Genomic DNA, 16,044 nt, shown 5'->3' with positions numbered 1-16,044 from the left:
GTCATGAGCATCAAGTCCACAAGCCAAGCCGCCTGTTGGGTGGCCCTACACTTCTGTAGAGTCTGAAATCATTTCCACTTTGCTTCTGCCGAATCTGTTGGCCAATAGAGAAGAAGACGGGAAACAGATTCAGACGTCTTGAGCCCTCCTCTTCTCCAGCCACTGCGGGTCCACGTCGCCTCCACCCTGACGCTCCAGCAGTTGTGACAAGCGAGCTAATAATTGGGTTTAATTGTTGTGTGTCGGTTGGTGGCGGGGAACTTCGTGTTCTCGCTCCGCTGACGGGTCTTTTGTGTTCGGCCACTGAGGGCGTCCGGATCATGTGCTCGGCTAATGAGGAGCAGGGTCCCACCTTGCACCGTCCTGAAGAAACTTCACAGCAGTCTGAGATTATCGACGGCAGAGAAGGTTCAGCATTTCAAGATGCAAGAGGACCTCTTTTTTTTTTAACTCCAGAAGTGTCAACAAGGCAACAGACTGAGAGACGAGTTTGTTCAGTTTTGCTTTCAGGAAGACGGAAATGAAGAATTTCTGACGTGACCCGGACTCGACCGTCAAGGTCGCCAGCCGAGTGTTTGGGGGAGACATCAGTGCCGCTCTTTGTTGTTGTGGGTGTGTAGAAAAGCAGCGAGAAGAGAAAAACAGGTGATCAGCGGCATAAAAAGAGAGAGAGACGGTCAGGCCCTCTATGGACTGAGGCCATCACGAACCACAGCACTGAAATGAAATGCACACTCCTGACCGACTCACTCTTTCAGTCAGGAGTATGTGCTGGGAATGTTTGACCCAGTTGTTACTATCTAAACACACAACATTCACGAATAGTGGACAGAATCCTCCACATACATACCTACCAAAAATACACACACACGCACGCACACACACAACTATGACGACATCAAGAATCATTCACCATAAACATAATATAAAGTAGAACACACACTGTTCAGATTAAAACACACACACTTCGTTTTGAAATATGCAAGCACCCCTCATTGTAAAACACACACACACACATTGTTTTTTTCCATTAATGCACACACTCGCGCTTATTATAATACACGCGCAAACGAGGATGCAAACTTTCTTAAAAGACAGGAAAAACAAAAGACGTATTAAAACAATGCCTTCCACGACTGTGAGATTTTAAACGTCAAAACAACGCCCTGACTCCAAACGACGTGAGTCACGTAATAAACAGGTGTAAACCGACGCGACCTACACGAGATTAACATGAAGATGTTTGCTTCAGAATCAAACACAAATTATGACATTATTTGTTGAAGTTGAGACAGACGAGGACGCAATAATTATCCCTTCGCATTAAATAATAAAATATATCATAAATTAAAATAAATTTAATACGACCTAAAATGAAATGTGACTGCGGTCATTATTACTCACTTAATAATACAGCGACAATCGCTGTTTTCAGTTGATTTAATGACGAGATTAATGGAGTAAATAAATGTCAACGCAGCGACTAAGTCACAAGAATCCACCTGGCTTTTTATTGGAGGAATACGCCGTTAATTTAGATCGTTTTCCCGTTCGTGTCTTTAATTCTCACTACTGCGGAGAAAACAACAATACCGATTTTTTTTTATATATATTAAAGCAGAACAAAAACAATTGAAAGTGAAACCTAAACGATTTGTTTTATTTTACAGGGCAATAAATGGTAAAGTAATGATGTGAATTAAAACATCATCACAGGACGACATCTCGTGTCTTCAAAATACCATCTAGAAGATTGAACTTGACGTCGTTTAACTGACATATAAATAAACAAATAAATAAACAGTAACAACCGAGAGACTGACTTCTCCTGAAAAACAAAAAATAAAATTACTTTTAGCGACTTTTGAAAATAAGATAGAAACACGTGCCACCGGAGATCCGAGCCGTCAGGACAGCCACATGACATCAGCCGCTCTGACAGAGGAACGTCACGGTGATGAGGCACAACCAGCACGGACAAAGCGAAACACGGTCCGGGTCCGGGTCATGTTCCACAGCGGGACAATACTGGATATCTGGCGCCCTCCAGCGGTCAGAAAGAGAACTTCAGTAGATTGTCACGACCTGATGCAGTTTCCTCCCTTAAGTTTCTTCTAAGAGAAGAGGTCGTCCTCAGCTGATCGCTCCATGGTGGTGTCATGTCGTTCCCTGAGTTCCCTCTTACTGACAGTTAAGTTGAAACCATTCTCCATCAGACCAGAGGAGGGACACCAGGTGTCAATCACAGACAGACACGCCCACTTCCGGATCAACTGAGGGGCAGACAGACAGTGCAGCTGAGAACTGCTGCGTGTTCAGCCGAGCTACATTCAGCTCTCAGGTGAGTTCACGGCTGCTTCTCTTCTTCCTTGAGAGTGAGCTGAGGGAGCTGAAGTCAGAGGACAGTTGAGCCTCAACTCCTGAGTGTTGACTCCAGGCAGAAACCTAGGGAGAACCAGACTGAGGTTCTGGTCAGGATGCTGAAGAGGTGGCTAACAAGTGCAAAACAAATGTACAAACTCTTGGAACCAATTTACAACGTAACACATTTACGACAAATTAAAAAACCTTTCCAGCAAACAAAATGTTTTCCTCGCATTTGTATGTCCAAATTTGTAAAAGCGGTTTTTCAGAGTTGGTAAAACAAACATTTTTACCAACCCTGAAAACAATTTTATAAAGTTTTGAAACAAATTTACAAAGTTGGAAAACAAATTTATAAACTCTGAAAACTCATTTACAAATTTGGAAATACAATCAAAAAATGCTTTGCTAAAGAAATTTGGTTGAAATGTTTTAAATGTCTTTCGCTATTTGTATATTTGTTTCAAGAGTTTGTGCATATTTGTTTCAAAAGTTTGTGAATGTGTTTTGCACTTCTCAGCCACCGTACTTTTTTGAGAGGCTTCAGCTGGACATGAGAATCTCTGGAGGAGCAAGTTGTCGGCCTCCGGGTGGCTCCTCACCTGACTAGTGATGTGAGCTCAGCAGGATGTGCGTGGTAAAGCGACGCAGCATTGACGTCTCTTTAGAGTGAGAGCTCCTGACAGCTGTAGGTCGGACACGTGAGCCGCGCGAGTCCCTGGACAACCTGTCTGACTGGTCCTCGCATGACCTCATCACAGCAGCAGACCCTCCCAAACACGTTCTGCGCTGTGCAATTATAAACGTTAGTCACGGCCGTTTCATTGATATGAGAAGGTATGTGCCTGGGAGTGGAATCGTGATGCGAACCGAGATAAAGAGAAAGCTTGTGAACAAGAATGGTGTTCGAGGAGAGGGTAAACAACCCTGACGACAGAGAAAATAAGATCAAATCTAACATTCTACCACTACTGATTTAGCGCTGCTTTCAAATCTGCATTTTGTACATGTGTCGGCTTCAGCTGTGGAAGGAAATCATTATAATTAATGAATTTATTAATAATAAATGACTGCTTCCCACACACTGAAGTGACATGGGTCACCTGGTCACATCGCTCTGTGGTGACGGAAGCAGGTGTGAGAGTGAGGAGTGAACACCTTGGGTCGAGTCTGGACCTGCAGCTCTCCGACACTCCCTCTCCTCACCATACTCCGGTGACCTTTGCTCCTTCTTCTTGTTCATGGCGGTTGGCAATTTCTTTTCTGCCACAGCGCCACCAACTAGTTACTTAAATAAAATATGCCATTCTAGCTAAAGCGCAATGCATTTCCTCTGTATTCCGTGCACCATAATGTGTCTCACTATGTGACTGAGGTGAATTTTGAGTGGATTTTGTTGGACAGTCACACAACATGTGTTAGTTCATAAGAGTCATGAAGTGCATACTGTTCAGTCCTGTGAGTCCAAATCTACGAGCGTCTTCTCCGTGTGTTTTTGAGGTCTGTGGTCCCACTAGTTTTTTTTAGTGGTGCAAATCTATCTGCCTGTTGTTTCTTCTTCCCATTTGTCCTTTAATTAGTGTTTAATTTTTGTCTTCCACAAAGTGGTACTTGGATGTCGGTGTCGTTCTTTGTAGTTGCTTCTCTTGCTCAGCTTGTTCGTTCCAGGATGCGGAAGCTGGTGTCTCTGAAGATCTCGGACTAATCCTGTCATTTCAACTGGAGATTAGGAGTTTGTTATTGAAACATTTGTATTTGCTTTCCAAGTGTTGACTTTCCTCTGTCATCGCCACTGTTCTGTGAAAACTCCTCGGAATCATTGCTGGACAAAGCGTGAGAACCAGGGTTGGACTGAACAAATGAGAGCTGCTTTCTGAACAAAACACCTGGGCAACTGTTAACAGGTAAACTTGTCTTGATTTTAAGTTCAGGATCATCGTTTTAAGCGCATCTTTAATTCAAGAAAACGTTTAACAAATACATGTGGGTTAACTGATGTGTGATTTACTGAGTGATCTCAGCGCTGCGTCTGCTGTTAGCTGCTGCTGGCATGTTCATCATAACAGCACGTGTGTTTCAATGCCAGGATCCTGGATCTCACCGATGCCCGAAAACACACACAAGTGTCTAGATTGGTTTGGTACCCGATACCAGGATTGGGATCGATGCATCCCTAATTATCACCACTTACACTGAATTGTGAGTGGTTCAGACAACTTTGCCGTCGCCATTGTTCCCGGGGAAATGGGACCATCATCGGAAATTAATGAGTATCTGGGTTATATTCAACCGTCAGGTGAGAAAACATCACCATAAACTCTACCTATTCCAACACACCATCCTTGTGGGGACCTCTCATAGCCATCACCCTTTCCCCAGCCTCTCCCCCTAAACCTAACCATCCAAAACACATGGCTCACCTGGACCAGGACTCTGAACCAAACTGGATCCCAGTTACAATCACCGAGTTATTTTGAAGTCTTCATCCTCAAATTGAGACTTGGATTTGTGGGGTCCAGCCAAATGTCCCCACAATGTCATGCAGTCCTTCCAAGGATAGTGTCAAGAATTGGTCTGTACAAAGTTTGACAAACAAGCACGGGGGGGTGTTCCCAAAATTTGGACCTCACCAGGAGTATTCCCATCTTTGTGAGGACCTCTCATTGCCACGATGCTTTCCCCAGTCTCTCACCATCCAAAACACAAGGCTAACCTGAGCCAAGCCAAAAGGTCCAACCAGGCCAAATGTCTTCACAATGAGGTGTTCTGTCAAGTTTAGCTAAATGAGTCACACACACACACTGGTGCTTCCTCCAGTAATTCAGCTGGTTAAATTTAACAGGACAGTAGAGGTCATTGTGTGGGGTCACACGACAGGTGACTTTATTCAAATAAATTACCCATAGAATTCGATTAAAGATTAAAATTAATGATTAAAAAGTGTCAAACGGATTCAGTCTTTTTTTAAACGACACACGAATAGAGCATTTTAGATCTGTCTTCTGCTGCATTTCATCGACTGAAGAGTTTAATTTCCGCGACAAGACCGCGCCCCTCGCCCCGCCACGCCACGCCCCCTGCCGTACACATATAGTAGTCTTCCTCCTGACCCTCTTCACATGTTGGCGGCTCAGCCTCAGGTAAGACTGTGCGACATGTGTTCTCGGACTCGTTGTTTCACATGCGAGTAAATCTAGCAGCGGTCTGTACCTGTCTGCGCGCGCGTGCGTGTTCATGAGAGTCCGCCTCGCTGTTAAGACGCTCGAAATGGGAACATTCACACAACATCTGCCACAGATACAACATCGGCACTAATGCAGAAACATGCGCGTGCAGGTCACTAAACGGTGGAAGAACTACATTTCTGATCCCTTTTGTTTTCCCTACATTTTTCATTCACGGTCAAACATCAACCTCGTGCAAGTATTTAGGTGTCAGTGAGCAGAGTTTTTACAGCGGAAATATTGATGTATTTCATTACAATTAAGTTCCTAAAAATAATCGCACTATAAAACCTAAATCTGATCGTCATGAATGGTGTGTGAGCAAAGTTTCATATGTTATTCTGTGGAAAATGTGCTGTCTGTAAAACTACTGACGCGTCCTCTAAGTCCATATTTCTGTCGGTTGGCGAACCTGTCTGTCAGTCTGTCGAACCCTGGAGCGACATTCTTCAACATTATTGTTGAGTCTTCTCGCAAACCCTTGTCCTGCCTGAACTTCCCCATTGTCTTCTGCTGAAGAAAGTGCAAGCAGAGCTGCATTTTTTAAGTTGTTGTTTTTTTCTGGACAAGTCTGTGACAAAGTCAGGAGTTTGTTAGGTACGATTCAACTGCGGCTGGTTCTGCGACAGCGTGTTCATGTTTCCCTCTTTCTTCCTTCAGAAAGTATAGGTCTCATTTGACTGTGGAATCCTCCCAAACTCCAGTGATGGCAGAGGTGAGTGGAAGCTGAGCTCAAAAGCTTCTCCATCGTGTTCATGAATCCAGTTGTGAGTGAATAGATTGCCACTGAGAAGCCGCTGAAACTCACTTGTTACTGAGGTGAGATGAAACGAGAGGCGGTTCCTGCATCACATCCTTGATGTTGAAAACATCACACAGCTAGAGGTTGAAATCCGGCTTGTAGCAACTCTCTCTGTTGTTTGCCTGTCACTTGAGCTTTGACATGTTCCTCACGCTTGATGTTGGAAAGAATCATCTGCACAAACTCTCTCACACTGACTCGCCCTGCTTCCGGGTCTTCTACAGAGCTCGGCTCCGGTCTCCTGGACACTGAAGGTCTCTGTCCTGAAGGCTGAAAACATCTCCTCTTCTGATTATTGTAAGGAATGTTTCTCTGACTTTTTGGCGGTTCTTCAAGCTGTATCTCAGCAAGTTCATCAGCAGGAAATAGCTTTGGTACATTTTTGGATCCGTTTGATCTGGTCTTGCCTCGGTCTCGACCTCCAAATGTTTGGCTCTCATCTTGGTCTTGATCTATAAATGTCCCGGACTCGATCCCCTCCAGCCACGGTCGGTGTGGTCCTTCCTGCAACAGTCTTTGCTCTGCAGGGTCAGAAACCGACTCGTACGTCACCCTGCACCTTCCTGCCGTGTCCTCACGAGTCTTCAGGACAACCATCGCCCCCAACAACAAGAACCCAGAGTGGAATCAAACCTTCACCTTCAATGTCAAAGACAGAGTCCAGGTGAGTCGCAGTGGCAGAGAGAAACTGTGAGGAGGGTGCTCCAGCTGAACACTGCAGGATTCAAGCCTGGAACAGTGCTCTCAGGGTGACGTCTGTTTCAGGGCATTCTGGAGGTGCGGCTCTACGACGAGGACCCGCTCAAGTATGACGACCTGCTCTGGACCCTGAGCGTTGACATCAGCACACTGAGTGTCGGAGAGAAGACGACAAAGATGTTTCGGATGGAGCCTCAGGTGAGCTGGTGACCTTGCGCACGTTCACCTGTGAGACTCATGTGTCTGTCGTCTTTTTGTGAGGCTGCAGGGGAAACTCTGGCTGGACTTCCATCTTCAAAAGAGGTTTCTACTGCCTTTACTTAGTTTTGCTGAATTTGCTTGTAAAGAAAACCTAACCTCTGTTTTCTTCTGTGTTGTTTTAGCATCAGCAATCCCATCAGTCGCCCAGAAGGCGTGCGCGTGAAGGTATGTCCAGCTCAGAACACCCTTTCAACTTAGATGATTCACATTAGAGTCATGGGCTCCCATGTTCTCTGCCACGGTGCGGTCGGTTGGCGAGCCTTCCAGGAAGGTTCAGCCATGACACGAGACTTGACCTTGCTCACAGCCGCTGATGATAGCGCTTCATGACTGATATTATCATTCAACAGAAGGAAGCCGTGTCCTACCAGACCCTGAATGTCACCGTGGTCCGAGCCACCATTCCTCACAGCCAAGACTTCTGTGAGTCCTCCTCCCTCATACTTCAGTGCTCAGACAGAACTTCTCGAGCTTTCCTGCTCCAGATTCCGGGTCCGACTGCTACGTCATCCTCTCACTGCCCACCGCCACGGCCAGAAAGTGCCGCACCAAGACCGTGTCCAACACGGACCACCCTGTCTGGGACCAGGTCTTCTCCTACAGGCTCCCCGAGCGCGTGAAGGTCGGTCTACTGCTGGGGTCGCACCCGTTGATTCAGCACACTTTGACGTCTGCTGCTGGTTGGCAGAGTGTCCTGGAGATCCAGCTCTATGATGAGGACCGGTTGTCTCGTGATGACCACATCTCCACTCTCCTGTTCGACCTCAGCAACCTCACCGTTGGCCAGAAGGAGACCAAAGTGTTTGAGATCGATCCTGAGGTGAGAGGTCATCAAGGTCATTATGGCTGGTCTATTTGGAGAGTCTTTCAGTGTGATGTCATCAATGGTCAGATACGAGTGTGACCTGAAACTGGCCATGCACCAGTTTCAGGTTTTTATATAGCTCTTTAAGGAGGCAAAACATAGAAAAGCCTTGCTGAAGGCAGCAACTATTCTGTCAAAAGGACAACTGAAAAACATTTAATTTGATGTGAGACGTCGCAGGTGAGTCTCTTGAGACTTTGCTTCGTCAGTGCAATAGTGACATACAGTAGCGGGACTCTGAGACAGAGAGCACTGCATTTATGAAAGTTTCCACTCTGGACGTTTTCAAAAGATTCAGGTGGCTAATGGACGCTGCACCTGACTCCAAAACAGCAACGGATTGGTTGTTTCCGTTTCCGTCTCCGCATAAACGACACCTGAGAAAGGCTGCTCATCCAGCTCGGTGAAATCAATAATTATTTCCTATTCCGAATGTCACGCTCAGACCAACGACTGTTGCTAAGCGCGAGCTGCGCTAACAGCTGCTGAGGAACCAGCGCTCTCACTTTCATGAGCCCAGAAAACTCTGCGTGCTCCGTCAAGTGCTGGAGCTTTAAATGGCGTGTTTCATTTGAAGGCGCTTCCCTGCGCAGCATTTTCCCCTGCATGTGCTGCAGGATGCAAACTTTCCATGACAGATGGAAAGAAGCTCCACAGCAGACATGCTGCTGCTGAGTGACCAGCGAGGAGGGAGGAGCGATCGCATCACAACCAGCCAGAGCTGGCTGTCACACGTTATCGGTTGTTGTGAACGGCAGTGACAGGTAGTGATCGGCGGTCACCGATCATCGGAGCATCCCTACTAAAGGGAGATTATCATCAGCCAAGCTACACGCGCATCTTTCTTCTGATACAAATGGAAGGAGTCTTTTTTTGGAGAGCCAGACTCTCAGCTAAGCTCATGGTTCAGTCTAATGCAGTGGTTCAGCTCTCTCTGTCTTACAGCCACCTCCACAAACCATTACAATAACACAAAGCTTTCTTCCTCCGTCTGCAGGTCGGCAAAACACTTGTGCTGGACTTAGAACTTCTGCAGCGGTAACCAACACTCTAGACAACGCTAAGTTTTCGTAGTCGCTCCAAAGACTATTTGTGTTTTCCGTGCAGTGATGATCCTCCCTTGGAATATCTCAGCAATGGAATAGTCATGGTAGGTTCATGATGTTATTTCTGGTCAACACCGATGTTAACAGAGCTATGTCCTGCAGGCGCCGCCATTCACGGCTCTGGAGGTCAACTCTGAGCAGCTGCAGCACCACTGTACGTCTGAGCGTCGGTGTGTCAGCTCCTGCTGGACTGACTCCTCCGTGTGTTTCATCTGGCAGCCGACAAAGTGGTCCAGGTTCGAGGTGCCTATCAGGAGATCCACAGTGTCTCCTCCAAGCTGAGATATCACATCAACAGGGACTTGAGCACGGAGCTTGGGGTGACGGTGAGGTGACCCTTTGAAATCTCATGGAACGTATGAGACGGATGCTGCCGCGGCCCCGCTCAGTCCACCACCCTCTGACTCTGCTGCTCTCTCCTTCAGCCTGTGGGTGGATACCCTGCCGAGGAGTTGGAAAGTGCAGTCCCTCTCAAGCCGCTTCCCCCAAAGTACTCTGCTAAAGTGTCGCTCCTCATCGATGAGGTGAGAGCAACATCAAGATTTGTCATCTGACCATTCAGTTAGTTCTTTTCATTGTTTGATTCATTCATTTTGGATGCAGCGTTGTCAATGTGTTTAGTGTGACCTGCATGGTGGTCACCTCCACCCAGGCTTTCAGCTAGGGTTTGGAATTATTCCCCTCCCGACACACCAGACCGCTTTGTCGGAAACAATCTGGAAACATCCATTTAGCAAAAAAATACGTTTTCATAAAAGGAAATATCTGAGTCAAATAATTGCTAAGCTGTTGCCACAATAACACTCTCAGATGCAGGAGTCTCCTGGGAAGTTGTTATACTTGACTGACCCCGAATAATAATAAAAATAAAGAAAAACATACTTTTTAGTGGTGGGACTTTGATGAGTTAATTACGATGAATTAATTACCACAAAAAATGAATTTAATTGAATTGAACAGTTTGCTCTCCAGACAACAGGGAACCTTTGTCAGTGCAGGAGTCCACTGATCCCACTGATGCACAAGACACGTGGCAGCTAGGATGAGAACAACAACAACAAACATGGAGGAATCCTCCCTGAACAAAAGCAAACAAAAGCATCTGTTTGCTTTTGTTCGGGGAGGTTTTTCACTAGACAATGGCCAGGGATTCTACTACATTTGAAATTCTTATAACATTGAAATTCTTACACAAATATTTTCAAGATGTTAAAAGAGCATTAGTTTAAATAAGGTGATATAAAAACTTGAATATAGACACCATGGTGATTTATTGTGCTGTTGTCAAACTGATGCAAAATAAACAATATTTTGTTGTTTAATTGTATGTATGGCTCCATCATCTGATTCAGTAATATACCACATTCATTCAAATTGAAAAATATGGCTCCTGGTGGCAAATATTCTTTTAACATGAAACTAAATTTAATTGAGATGAATTAATCACAAATTCTGTAATTAACTTGATTTTTTTTTAATTGAATCCAACCTCTAATATTTTTATAATGATTCTTTCCTTTACTACAAATATATATGTATATATATATATATATATATATATATATATATATATATATATTTATTTTTTTCCCTTTTTTCGGACAATAAGCTGCTACGTTTTTTCTTGCGGTCTGAACCCTGCGGTTTATACAACGATGCGGCTAATATATGGAGTTTTACTGGGGATGTTCCAATAGGTCGGCCAGCCATTTTGAAAGGCTGATCACGGCGTGATCGGTGAATGCCGATCTGGGGGGAGAAAACAGCAAATTTTGAACACTTTAAATGTAAATAAGATGTGAGGAGTTCATGATTCATGTTCAAAACATTGCTGAGATTGTTTCATGAGTCAGTCTCAATGCTGGACCCCGTTTTCAAAACTAGAATTAGAGCATCACTAGAAGTGATCCGCATGCATTTTCTGAGGCGCAGACAGCGGCAGTGCACACGCGGCTTATGGACCAGTGCGGCTTATGTATGAAAAAGATCCATTTTCCTTCTTAAATTGCATGTGTGCGGCTAATATTTGGTATGTATGTTGAGATTTGTATGTTTTTCTGTTCAGGAAACGGTGGATTTAGATTTGGAAACACGTGACAGGTAACATTTGGGGGGGTGGAGATGTGAAGACAAGACTGTCATGGTTGGCCCCACTCTCATGGCAGTGAGGAAGAATTCCTGGCGGTCCGAGTGGAAGTCGACATTCCTCAGCAGGAGAAAGCTTTTCTGGACAAGAGGAAGTTAATGGTCACTGAAGCTCTACGGAAACTTTTGGGTCCTGACGTTGCTGCTGATCCAGATGAGGTTTGTTGACGTCAGTTCCAGGTCTCATGGACGGAGATGAGGTTCTGATCCAGGGTCTCTCATCGCTCCTCTCTCAGCTTCCGACCATCGCTGTGGTGGGTTCTGGTGGTGGGTCGAGGGCCATGACGTGTCTGCTGGGTCATCTGAAGGCCCTGCAGGACATCGGGCTGCTGGACGCCGTCAGCTACATCACCGGCGTGTCTGGCTCCACCTGGTGAGTGGTGCAGGGGTCACAAGGTCCCTGTGTGTTCCGAGCATGTCCTCCTCCATCACACAGGGCCATGGCCAGTCTCTATCAGGACGCCCTCTGGTCCCAGAAGAACTTGCCAGATCAGATCAGTCTGATAAAGAAGCAGATGACCAAGAGCTTCATGGGCCTCTTCTCCCCTGAGAAGCTCTACTACTATAGAGAAGAGCTGGCGGCGAAGAGGGACAGCGGCTTCCACGTGTCCATCATCGACATGGCGGCTCTCATGCTGGAGAATCTGGTCTTTGGGAATGTAAGACCAGCCTTTCTTCTGAAGGCTGAAGAGAGGCTGAAGTGATCTTCTGATGTGTCGCAGAAAACCATCAGCCTCTTGTCTGAGCAGCAGATGAGTGTGAATGAGGGCCAGAACCCCTACCCCATCTACACAGCCATCAACGTGAGGGACGGCCCCGAGACAGAGGCCGGTAACTGTCCGGACTGACAAGACCGAAGGGTCGTGATCCTGACCTGACATGTCTCTCGCTCCCCTGCTCAGAGTGGTGCGAGTTCACGCCCTACGAGGTGGGCATCCCAAAGTACGGGGCCTTCGTGCAGACTGAGAATTTCGGGAGCCAATTCTTCCTTGGACACATTGTGAAGAAACTTCCAGAAATCCGCCTCCCGTACCTCCTTGGTGAGACCGCCGCCCACCTGGGTCACGTGGTGCCACGGCTCCTCACACGGCCATGTTTCCTCAGGAATGTTCAGCAGCGTCATCTCTGTCAACCTGACCCAGCTGTGGAAGCGCCTCACCGGCTACGATCCCACCTGGAGCCCCTGGGTGGGGCCAGACATCAGCAACATCGGTGAGCACCTTGGGACACGCCTGCTTTCCAGGAACCTCACGGCGTCCGTGACCCTGAAGTGACTTGCTGAAGGTTTTCTGCTGTTGACAGAGGTGGACACTGAGACTCCAGCTTTAGACACGGTGGGCATCCAGCCCATGTCCGACATCGGCAGCATGCTGACCAACTTCCTGAAGAACCGACCGGCCGTCGCTGAGGCCTTCAACTATCTCCGTGGCCTCTTCCTCCACAAGGACTACAGCAAACACAAGCACTTCCAAGCCTGGAAAGGTGAGTGAGGCTGCGCACAGGAGGCTTGAGGAACCTTTCCAAACATGAACGTGCTGAGTCATCTATCTGGTGACGGAGGTCTGATTGTGTTTTCATTAAGTCAGTCAAAATGAAAGTCAGTTACAGTAAGAGAATAGTTTGTAGTGGGGACGGGCGATATGGACAAAAACGTTATTGCGATAAATGTTGTCATTTTGGCGATAACGATAATTATCAGGATAAATCCATGTTCCTTCTCTTCCATGTGTTGGACATTACAGTCTCTCTAGAAACTGTTTTATAATGAACCTTATTAGTGGAGTTTGTCTCCAACATCATGATCTGTTGATGTTTCAATAGAACAGTGAACTGTGTGTGTGCAGAGATGAGAAACTCAATGTTTCACGTCTCTGGTAGAAGCCGCTGGTGTCTGACAGGCTGCTCTGCCAGCTTTATTTAGGGGTTAAATGGAGCCGTCTGTCTGCTGTATCTCATGTCTCTGAACAGTTGACTTGAACTATGGAGCAGTCTGGACACATTTCCTAGATGCTACTGAAGAAACATTAGAAACCAGGTGAAGAAACGATCATGGAGTCATATTCTATTCTCCAGATCATGATCCAAACTGTCAGTCCTTTGTCTTGTGTGATGAAAAACCTTTTCACAATTCTCTCTCCTAAAATGCTTGTTTTCCATGGTCTTATTGAAGATGTCACTCATACTTTGAGGCTTTAGAATTTGTTGATGGTCCCTAACTGATGGCGGCTCGTAGCATTAGCGCTGCCTGTGAGAGTGTGTCCTCCATCAGTGAAGCCTAATGGGGACGCGGAAGAGGACGCCGCTGCCAAGACTTGTGGCCTTGTTTATCCAACTTTGCGGGGACATTTGGCTGGGCCCACAAGGTTTAGCCTCAATTTGAGGATGAAGACTTCAAAATAACAGGGTGATTCTAACTGGGTTCCAGTTTGGTTCAGAGTCCTGGTTCAGGTGAGCCATGTGTTGTGGAGGGTTAGGTTTCGAGGGAGAGGCTGGGGAAAGGGTTATGGTCCTCATAAAACATGACATAAATACAAACACAAAAGCAGCAGGATCAAGAGTCAATGTAACATTGAACGTATTCTCCTTCTCTCAGTAGTTTGTGAAAGCTTGTCAAACACCTCAGTCTCTTTCGTGCGTCAGGATCTGTCCACGAAAGACTGCAAACATCGAGTGTCTCTTACCTCTGAGCTGGTTATCATTGTTATCATTGCTGTGAGTCATCCTGATGGAGGACCATCCCTGTGGAATCAACCAATAAAGGTTTAGGAACATACAGCTGCTGCAGTCAACACAAAGCCCCAGTAGAAACAGCTGAAGACAAAGGACGGCATTTTAAGATGTTGCTGTGTTAAAAGACTGACCTCAGCGCCCCTCCTCTCCAGAGACTCATCCCGATGCTTTCCCAAACCACATGACCCCCCATGACCCCACTCTTCATCTGGTGGACGCCGGGCACGACATCAACATCGGCTGCATCCCCGTCCTGCGTCCAGAGCGAAATGTGGACTTGATCCTGTCGCTGAGCTACGCCTGGGAACCGCAGAAGTTCTTCAAGGTTTGAAAAAAACAGCAGCTTCACGTGTTGCTCGACACCAAACCTCTTCTCAGAACTCACCTTCCTCCTGTCCCTGTGGGTGATGGTGCAGGTCATGAGGAGAACGGCAGCGTACTGCAAGGACCACGGCATCCCCTTCCCCATCGCTGACTTTGATGGTCTGGAGAAGGAGCCGCAGCAGGAGCTGTATGTGCTGGAGGACGAGGACAATCCTGACGCTCCAGTCGTCATCCACATGCCGCTGGTCAACGTGAGCTACAAAGACTTCAAAAGCCCCGGTGAGTGGAGGAGAACAAGCTCATCCACATCATGACCAACCCAGAGCTGAAACTGAGGTCGTCGACCTGTGGAGTCAGTTTGTGATGGACTCTGACTCCCCGCAACCCCTGACAGAAGGAGTCAGAGCTCAAGTGATGCAGGTCTGACACGGCCTCTGGCTGACTGCTATGTGACCTCTGCAGGAGTGAGGAGGGAGACGGAGGAGGAGCTGCAGGCCGGACTGGTGGACGTGAGCACCTCCGATTCACCTTACACCACCCTCAACTTCACCTACTCTCCACAGGACTACGATGCTCTTGTTCAGCTCATGTCCTACAACATGCTCAACAACAAGGACAAGATTCTAGAAACAGTGAGGAGGGTGATGGAGAAGAAGAAATCCAAGAGGCAGAGATGACAACATTGCCACTATCATCATCTTCACCATTGTCATCATCTCCATTATCATCCTCCCTCTCCCTCCTCTTCTCTTTTCCTCTTCTTCCTCCTTCTCTTCCTCCTCTTCTTCTTCCTCACGATCATCCTCCTCACCCTCCTCTTCTTCTTCCTCCTCATCATCATCTTCCTCCCTCCTCTTCTTCCACATCCACCTCCTCCTCCCTCCACTCCTCTCTTCCTCTTCTTCCTCACCATCATCCTCCTTTTCCTCATCTCCCTCCTCCTCTTCTTCTTCCTCCTCCTCCTCATCCTCTCTCCTCCTATTCTTCCTCCCATCATCCATCTTCTCCTCTTCCTCCTCCTCTTCTTCGTCTTCCTCCTCCTCATCATCATCATCATCTTCCTCCCTCCTTTTCTTTCACATCCACCTCCTCCTCGCCATCGTCATCATCAACATCATCTTCCTCCCTGGTCTTCTCTCCTCTTCTTCCTCACCATCATCCTCCCTCTCTTCCTCTTCCTCCTCCTCCACCACCCCATTGTCATTTTCATTATCATCATCATCATCATCATCATCATCCTACTCCCGTTTCAGGCTGGTTTACATCCAATGGTGGATCCATGTGCATTTGTTGTTGGTGCCTGAAGAAGCTTCACCTCTGCATCACCTCATTCACACATTCATAAAGTCTCTCACCAGTCTAACTGTCCTGTTCCTTGACTCGATTGTTATGGCCAGGGCCAGCTGGTAGATCTTGTTTCTCCACTCAGTTCCCTGCCAGAGATGGAGAGGAAAATAAAACATGACTGTTGTTTTGCTTCTGAAGAGTTTAAATTGAGTTTCTGTGAAACACATTTTCTGCCTC

At 46.8% G+C, this 16,044-nt stretch overlaps 1 protein-coding gene across 4 annotated transcripts; it reads left to right on the top strand.

Annotated features, from left to right (window-relative positions):
- Window positions 1–2,270: 2,270 nt before the first annotated feature.
- On the top strand, window positions 2,271–15,980 carry pla2g4f.1 (phospholipase A2, group IVF, tandem duplicate 1). Of its 4 annotated transcripts, none has more exons than XM_053876084.1 (28): window positions 2,271–2,341; window positions 4,132–4,268; window positions 4,451–4,660; window positions 6,249–6,303; window positions 6,615–6,687; window positions 6,918–7,054; window positions 7,156–7,287; window positions 7,358–7,392; window positions 7,473–7,515; window positions 7,701–7,773; window positions 7,836–7,972; window positions 8,039–8,170; window positions 9,213–9,253; window positions 9,323–9,365; window positions 9,424–9,475; window positions 9,541–9,647; window positions 9,747–9,845; window positions 11,387–11,421; window positions 11,487–11,625; window positions 11,703–11,839; window positions 11,903–12,125; window positions 12,189–12,297; window positions 12,369–12,506; window positions 12,571–12,678; window positions 12,769–12,948; window positions 14,349–14,521; window positions 14,613–14,799; window positions 14,983–15,980. In XM_053876084.1, the coding sequence occupies exons 4-28, from the start codon at window positions 6,295–6,297 to the stop codon at window positions 15,195–15,197; spliced, it is 2,757 nt and encodes a 918-aa protein (XP_053732059.1). In that variant the 5' UTR covers window positions 2,271–2,341; window positions 4,132–4,268; window positions 4,451–4,660; window positions 6,249–6,294; the 3' UTR covers window positions 15,198–15,980. The 4 variants fall into 4 exon arrangements, with proteins under 4 accessions (XP_053732059.1, XP_053732056.1, XP_053732058.1 ...); XM_053876081.1 differs by having other exon boundaries at window positions 4,451–5,504; XM_053876083.1 differs by lacking the exon at window positions 4,451–4,660.
- Window positions 15,981–16,044: the final 64 nt, after the last annotated feature.

The sequence above is a fragment of the Synchiropus splendidus genome, chromosome 9 (assembly GCF_027744825.2).
Source record: "Synchiropus splendidus isolate RoL2022-P1 chromosome 9, RoL_Sspl_1.0, whole genome shotgun sequence".
NCBI lineage: Eukaryota > Metazoa > Chordata > Actinopteri > Syngnathiformes > Callionymidae > Synchiropus > Synchiropus splendidus.
Note: the sequence above shows the minus strand (reverse complement) of the source record. Positions and strands in the feature narration are given on the sequence as shown.